Source organism: Nansenia antarctica (genome assembly GCF_963989245.1).
Source record: "Nansenia antarctica genome assembly, chromosome: 8".
NCBI classification, from domain to species: Eukaryota; Metazoa; Chordata; class Actinopteri; order Argentiniformes; family Microstomatidae; genus Nansenia; species Nansenia antarctica.
In genome coordinates, this window is record NC_137678.1 from 45,370,565 (window position 1) to 45,379,219 (window position 8,655).

Sequence of the window (8,655 nt, forward strand, 5' to 3'; positions counted from 1 at the left end):
TCTAACTTTCTAATTCATGTTTTAGAATATGGACGCACGTTACTTTTTGGTATTGCAATGAAATGGTTAGACGAGCATTAGATATACTGTGATTAAATGTTTGTTAGTTACAATGAAAAGCTCATTAGAAATGAATGATGACATTCTGGAACCATACGTTATGATACGTAACGTTTCCCTCGACAACTTGATTTAGGGTTAGTTCAAAAGAAGAAATACTATCATCATAAACTATTTATGAAGCTGTTATACCTTTTTACAAATAGGCATAATCATGTGTATAACACTTCAATAAATACTTGACTTTATGTGTATATAGAACAACTTAGTTGCATTTTATACATTTAAGGCAATGTGTCATTGGTGAAAGTTTAACAGCTACTCTCAGAAATGACCATCCCATTCACCACACTAATGAATATCCCTGTATATGTACCAATACAATAGCTTGGTATGGGTTATATTGCTCATGGGTTCCTTATTTGGTATAAACCAGCAATACGCACATTTCTAGAAGAGTTTGGTCTTAAATATATTCTTAAGGCCCTTGGACACAGCCATGAGATAGCTTATTTACATCCAACCATACTGGATTTGATTGAATTGCATTTGTTCTGTTGTTTTTAGGTGAGACTTCAACTTGGCCTGTTTTACCATAAAGTAGTAGTGCATCATATGGACCCCATGTGCAATACGTGGTAGTGAATAGTACAAATACGTGTTTTATCTCTTGATTTTGAAGCATGGCATCATTAACAACACACAAGGGACACAGTGCACTATAGGGCAGCATTATACATGGCCACTGGAGCCACTAAAGCATGGGCCTCATTTAACTGTTGCTATCGTGTTGCGGTGCTATCTGCCTCTTACCATAAGCCTGAACCTACAGTAGAACACAACAGGAAACATTCAGTATCCTCGACAGGAAGCCGCTCAGAGGAAGCGGCCCCACACTCTACCTGCATGGAACCCAATCAAAAAAGATAAAGTTGGTTGCTGGTGCAGTAGGTTTAGTGGCACAGGCTAAATACATAAGCAAATTCTACATTTCTGCCTCACAGACTCTTACAGTAGCTCCATCATATTGCTGTCTCAGTCTCTGGCTTCCATCCTCAAAGCCTCTCGGCATGCATATCTTACATATTGATCTCCAACTGATGTCTTCAAAGGAGTGGTATTATTGACAGTCACCTTTTTCGTCGAGAAATACGCATCACAGTATCCCACAGCACGGTCGTTGTTACTTTAGAAGGTTGAGTGTCTATTGAAATGCAGGGGCCCCTGGAGGGAGACCCCACGTCCGGACCCGGAGAGTGAAACCTCAGGAGGCACCCCCCCCCCCCGTGATTTCCTCGGAGCTCGGTTTGATCGTAGCAGAGGCGATGTGAGGGTGGTGGGGAGGGGGGCCGGTTTGGGGTTTGTTGGCAGGGCAGAGGGCTCTAGATGTTGGTCTCTCGCTGCATGGCTTCCTCGTCTTTATGGCCATCGTTGACTAGGGTCTCGGTGGCCTGGGCGCCGTCGTCCGCCTCCTTGTGGTCCTGGTGGTCCCGGTCGGGGTCCTCGGTCTCAGTCCGTTTGTACATCTCCGCCTGCTTGCGCTCGCGGTCCAGGAGTCTGTAGTTGATGAAGTTCCCGATGAAGAGCCAAATACTGGCCACGATCACCACGGCACCGCAGACGAAGTACATGTACTTGTAGTCTTTGGTCATGTCCACCAGTTTACCTATAAATATGAGCAGAAATATATTTATTTACCGCATTTCAGAATATACTCTTCTAATCACGTATGCCGCCTGATCTTTTAATAGGGACATTTTGTCGAACAAGTATTTTCTCAGGGACTAATAATTATAGAGCAAGCTTCCCTTTGATGTTACTGTAATTCCAAACAAGCATATCAGAATGCATTCCTGTTTCTGCTTTGTTCCTGGACGGTAATTGTGGGGTTTTTCGCTCACTGCATTGGCGTCTACTGCTTATATAATTAATACATTAATTAACCTTTACATCACAACTTCAAAAGATTATTAATAATGAGGTTAAGGCAACCTGAGGGGGCCCGGTGACGTACCTGCCAGCGGAGGACCGATGAGGACCGGGCAGCACTCCACGATGGTCGTAAGCCCCACGGCGCTCGAGAACCTCTGAGGCCCCACCAGGTCCATCAGCGTCTCGAACAGCACCGAGCTGACCATGCCGAAGGCCAGGCCGAAGAACACGGCGTACACCACCAGGCCCGTGTAGTCCTCCACCAGCGGGCAGAGGCAGTGGCACACTCCGTTGTAGAGCACGGCGAAACTAAAGAAGTACTGGATCCTGGGCCGGACCCACTTGGAGTTGGCCAACAGCCCCATGGAGGGCCGGGCGAACATGTCCACGAACGCCAGGACGGAGAGCAACAGGGCGGCCGAGTACTCGTCCACGCCCATGTCCTTGGCGAAGGCGGCCAGGAAGACGATGGGCGAGAAGAAACCCAGGAACATGATGCAGTTCCCAGACAGGTAGATGAGGAAACCGCGGTGCTTGAACAGCGACAGGTCCAGGAACCTGTTGACGATCTCCCAGCAGGTGGCCTTCCCTTTTTTCGAGGTTACCACCACGACAGCCAACTTTTCCTCGTCTTTCTTCGCCTTGCCCGGCGGGGGCCCCAGGGGCCTCATGAGGGCCCCCGCCACGCAGCAGTTGAGCAGCAGACCCCCCAGGATGAGGAAGCTGCCCCTCCAGCCGAAGTTGTTGAACAGCCACTGGTTGAGGGGGGCCAGGGTGCTCAGGAACACCGGACTGCCGGCCATGGCCAGCCCGTTAGCCATGGGGCGTTTCTGGGCGAAATACTTGCCGATCATGGTCAGGGACGGCTGGAGGTTGAAGGCTAGACCCAGGCCTGTGACGGAGGGACGGTGACACAAAGACATTTTGTGACGTTAGAATTATAAGGTTCTATCTCAATTTGTTTATTAATGCCTGTGTGGTGTTATTTTTTAAATGTTGACATTTTTGAGTTAGTAATTCATAAAATACAAAGGTTCCATCTCACAGCACATAATGGAATGTAAAAACTTTGACGCTCAATATCTCTGAACTGCCCTAAACGGAGATAGAACCGTATAATTCTAAGCTCACGATTTGTGTTGTAATCATTAATGAATGACTATTCTGATTAGTGTCAATAAATACTACAGACTAGACACCAGTTCAGACTGTGGTTCATTGGCTGATTAGGGTTAATTACACATTAAATTAGACTTCATCTGACTTACCTCCGATAACACCTATGCAAACGTAAAGCTGCACCACGTTGTTACAGAAGGAGGCAGAGATCATCCCTATCGAGCAGAGGACGCCCCCCATGATCATTATGGGTCTGCAGCCATATGTGTTCACCAGTATACTGCTTATGGGACCTGGAAGAGAAGGAGAGGAGACACTAAAACATCACCCAAAAGCAAAACAGCCTTAAGAATACCAGAAGGTAATGTAGCGATCGCCTAATGGATGTAAGCTTGTTAGTGAGAAAACACACAGTTCTAAAAATAGACACAATTAGATCTTCGCCTGTGCTACAGACTGGAGTAGTGCAGTGGAGTGTTTGTTCTTAAGGGGACACACATGATATTCTACTAGTCTAATAGTCTATTGACGAGTCCAAAAAACAATAATGGTATGGGCCTAACAAGAACACCATGGGCCCTATTATGCACTTCTTAACTTGCCGTCTTAAGTCTTAATTAAGACGCACCGCCAGGTTAAGACCTACCGCCACCCTTATTATGCGCTTCATACGCGCTACTGCTATTATGCAGGTGTCCCTAGGTGCCCACACATAAGACGTAAGACTCCCGTGCATATATTACTCATTGTGGGAGTGTTCATATGTTAATGAAGTGCGTTAGGCGCCCCTGCTATTATGCGATCTGACTTTGCGCCTAGCGCTAAGAAGTGGTTTGAAAAGTTCTTAGGCGCTAGACTTCATGCACGTTTTGAAACACGAGCACGAGGGCCCTTAGCAAAAGCCATATCAGCCATGTAAGAGTATGTTGAATATAGAGTGTTGAAAAAATGGTATGTCGTTCGTTCTCCATCTGGATAGATCATGAGAAGCAAAGCACTGTTCTGGACCAGTAAGACCAATGTGCGGGTTGGGGAAAATACTCCACAGAGACACACAACCTTCGGCGGTCAGCCTCGAGGGGTGCGTTGAATGCAGAGTGGCCAACTAGGGGAGGGTTAATCAAATGGAATGAGTAAAAAAATCGATCACGCCTGTCACACATCATCGACGCAGACAATGAACACATCAAAGTAAGCCTTCAACACGCCAACGTGTCCAAACGTTTCATAACCTCACAAGGAACAGCTGTCAATGCTGATGTAAAACAGAGACCAAATGTGGCATCCAATAGATAATGCCTACTCTATGGATGTAAATATGTTTTCAAGGAGGGTAATACTGGTTGATGTGTCAATACAGGAACTCCTTGAAAGGTTATACTGTATGCTGTACACTGTACACAGCGTCAATTTGCCAATATGATGTTTCTGAAACAAAAAAAAAGGACATAGCACGGAAATTTAGCAGCAGCAGCTAATGAACAAGCTGTTTAGCAACAGCATCAATCCATCTACATAATACGCAGCTGTCAGACTTTCCAGATTCAGTGCCTTGCCTGACTGAGTGACACACGTGCGCACACACGCATGCACACGCACACACGTACACACACACGTACACACACACGTACACACACCTTCAAGTGATCTCAAGACCTTGGATCGGGGGCATCATTTGTCCACCATGTTCTAGTTTTTCCATCAGCGACAGTAAGCAGTAGATATTTTCAGTACACAAAGCTAAGGGGGACCAGCATCACCATACAATGTCACACTGCTCTGTATATTTACATTATCCAGTCACCTTCAGAAAGGACTATGCTACTCACATAGCTTCTTTGACCTACAACAATTGACTAGCCTCAGAGAGGTTCCTGGTATTAGTGAGTTGAACCCACTTGTCCCCCTGTCTCTGTGTCGTCGTCGTCGTCCCCTTCCTTTTTCCTTTTCATATTTTCATTGTCGAGTGAAACATTCTATAATATACAGAAGCAAACATCAACCAGATGGATGTTAACAAAGGAGAACTTTTGATACCGTTTTGCATATCATACATTATTAATAATCTATGATATTTTCTTGATTGAAAGTCGTCGTCGTCTCCACCGCTTATGATAAGTTGGGGGAAAGCGATAGCAGTAATGAAAGATTTTCTCTTTTGAATAATAGCCGCATTAACCGGAAGATGCACCGTATCTGTGTCGGAGGACACGCTATTTAAAAAACGCGACTTGGGTGAGATGTCGGCCAACTTCATTTACTCTGCGTTCATCTTTTTTTGACCTTGAGGAGACGATTTCCCACTTTATTTACATACATAACACTGATCAGTATTCTCTGGGGCTGGTTGAAACCTGCGCAGGCCACGAAGAGGCAGCTCCTGAGGATCCACATTACCTCCCTTTAAAAGGGCTTAACTCCTGGTCAGACACACTATGGTTTTCAATACAGCGTATTAAAGCAAGTTGGGCCAGGAGCCCAATCCTGTCTATATATAAGCACCCAGTTCTAAAAATAGAATGAGATGCACTCATGTGATGGAGTTATTAGCAAAGTAATAGTCCCTTCACTAAATCATGGAGGTAAGTAGGCTGTGGCATTATGTTATTGAAATGAACAAAATATTCTTATATGATATATAATCGACCCTTCTAAATCACTCTGTGCTAACAATTGAAACAACTGACAGCGTAAACTTACTAGCTGGGGTTACTTCGTTTTTGGGAAATGGGGAAAAAAGAAGATTTGACTGGTGGTGTTCTCCCTGTACTTAACAGTGACAGACAAGATAAATGGTTAAACAGTTAAACGATAAACTGAAGGTCAGAGAATTGTTCTTGACGTTTGAAAAAACGACACACGTTGTTACAAATGCATCAGTCCCTAACCGTCGTGTCTTTTGAGTGAATATCAGAAGAACTGTTGCTTGAATCCCCCTATACTCAACAAGCACTCAAGAGGATGATCTTTGATCTTTTGCCTTTGATTTATTTGGGTCAGTCAGCTTAAATATGGAAGTGTGTAAAACATGTCTTATCATCAGTTGATTTTGTCTCAGAAAGTACATGGTTGACAGACCAAAAACATTGCTGATAGCTATCCATCATACTTTAAATTTCACATTTATGACAGAAAAAACACTGGTATACAAAGCTTAGGGATATATTCAAAAGCAGTGGACATGACTGTGTTTGTAGGCTGTGTTGTATGTGAATGTAACCTGTAATTGTTGTACTATTATGATTTTATGATATATCAAATTTAGTGTAATGAAGAACTATGGGGGGGGGGATGTTATCGCCATGGGGGGGGGTTACTCGTGTGTTTATAGTGGGGGGGGGGTAAGATAAGATTATTTTTTTTATCAGGACAGACACTTACTGTATTTTGTTTGGTGTTATAATTGTTTTTCATGTGTACTGTTTTGTAATAAATAATTGATTACAAAAAAGCAGTGGACATACCCAGTGTTGTGCTAAGGTGATTCAGTAGTGGTGGTGGTGACTGGGTCTGTTATTGGCTAATTCTGTGAAAGGCTGACGCTAATATTCCTGCTGCTGACTGTCAACAGAGGCTGGTCTGTGGCCACGCTGCCAACCCAAGGTCAAATCTCGCCCTCTCTCCCTCTGTGGATTAGTGACATTGATCCAACACTGACACACAGCCGCTGGCTTGGCGCGTCACTGCGGAGCGACACTCTTCCTGGAGGAGGGAACCAGGGGAACAGGGAAGGTGGATCCATGCAGCGTGTGCATCTGATGAAACAATACGTAGTGCTGTGCAATGCTGCCGTTCAGACAACTGAACATGGTCACATTTCACGACCAAATAATTTACCTATTTATTCTCTTATATCTGTTCACGATATATATTATCAACATTCTGAAGTGAAATGGACAGGCTAATATTGAAGGTTGATTTCAAGTAATAAGCTCTTGGTTTATGGCGTTTGTAGTTGACCTTGTTTCATCTAAAAATGTGTCATTTTGAATACGATGGTTGGATCGTACACTATAAGCTGGCGACTGTTATGAAATAGGAGAGAGAGACACTCGTTGATGCCAGAGCATATGGCAGGCACTTCCAGTCTGTTTGTCTCTGTGAATTTAATTGTTGGTGTCTTTCGGGAGCATGCCTACGCCTAACCACTGTCCTGGAACACTCCCTGTACCGCTGACCTCTGAACCCGTGGTAGTGGGAGGCAGTCAACAGGAGAAATGAAAAGCATTGGGGGAAAATAACAGGTGCATTGTCTAAGGAACTCTTTGATTTAAGTCTCCCATCTCCTCCAAGAGTACAAACACACTCAATAATTAGCACTCTGATTGGGGTAAATATTTGTGGGGAGCGCGATTGTTCTGCCAACCATACTGTTTCTGGGCCGCGGCGGTGGTTGCTGGCAGAAATTGAGAATGCATTAAAACATCGAAAGGGACGATTGCCTTATCAGTATACAGACGGGACAAACATATAGGACAAGCGAGCAGGTGTTTAATGAATAGCTGACGAAGCAAAGTCCCATTCGCACAGATCAATATGAATAATTACTCTGGGACTTTTAACAAGTGACCAGAGACTTCTCTTTGTATACGTTTGTATTCATTTACAAGAGTGTCAAATGACCAAAACACATATTGGATATCCTAGAAACTAGGGCAATCCATGAGGACACGATTGTCCATCATTCAAACACACACATCCAGGATACAAACCCAGGTGAAAGCCACACCTAGGCATGAGCAGGATGGTAATCTGTGAACAGATGGTTGGTATAGCACTGCCAAGCAGGATACCTACTAAGTTACTGCCAACCAATAGTGCGGGGCGAAGTCAAACGGAGAAGGGGACACAACATGTGATGCAGTACAATATGCTACTGAATAGTCAAACAGGCCATGTGTTACGCATGCATAGGAAACTAATTGACACAGCCAAACCACAGTTCCCCATAGGAGATCTCATCAGCGTTAGACTGATAGAGAATGAATCACAATCCCCCACAATCCCCTGCTCCTGCTCTCACATCGACCCGGCTCGCCCTTACCTCCGGCGTACATGACGGCCAACATGATGGAGGAGATCCACGCTATCTGGCTGTAGGAGGCGTCGAAGATCACCTGGATGTCTTTGAAGAAGACGGTGATGGCTTTGGGGAAGGCGTAGGAGAAGCCGATGGAGATGAAGGCTCCCATCACCACAGCCCAGCCCCAGCCCCCATCTGGGGGGGCCACTGGGGGGGGGGCGCCGGCAGGGGGTTTCATCACTGGCCGGTTCAATACCTCACTGGCTCACTAGAGGGGGAGAGAGAAGGGGGAGGACAGAAGGTCAGTATAATGTTAGAAGGGTAGACTATACACATAGATAAGTCAACTCCATTTCAATAAAAGGGTAGTAGACTAAAGTTCTTTACACTTCACGTTATTAAGTTGCCGTTAAATGTATGTAACTACATGTGTGTGTGTGTGTGTGTGTGTGTGTGTGTGTGTGTGTGTGTGTGTGTGTGTGTGTGTGTGTGTGTGTGTGTGTGTGTGCGCTTGCACATGC

General features: G+C 45.0%; 1 protein-coding gene across 1 annotated transcript; it reads right to left on the reverse strand.

Moving 5' to 3' along the window:
* Positions 1–1,442: 1,442 nt before the first annotated feature.
* On the reverse strand, positions 1,443–8,372 carry LOC308163294 (monocarboxylate transporter 2; the record flags this gene model as incomplete). The annotated part of the gene is made up of 4 exons (XM_080537488.1): positions 1,443–1,726; positions 2,075–2,884; positions 3,261–3,404; positions 8,156–8,372. The coding sequence occupies 4 exons, from the start codon at positions 8,370–8,372 to the stop codon at positions 1,443–1,445; spliced, it is 1,455 nt and encodes a 484-aa protein (XP_080393614.1).
* Between the last annotated feature and the right edge of the window lie 283 nt (positions 8,373–8,655).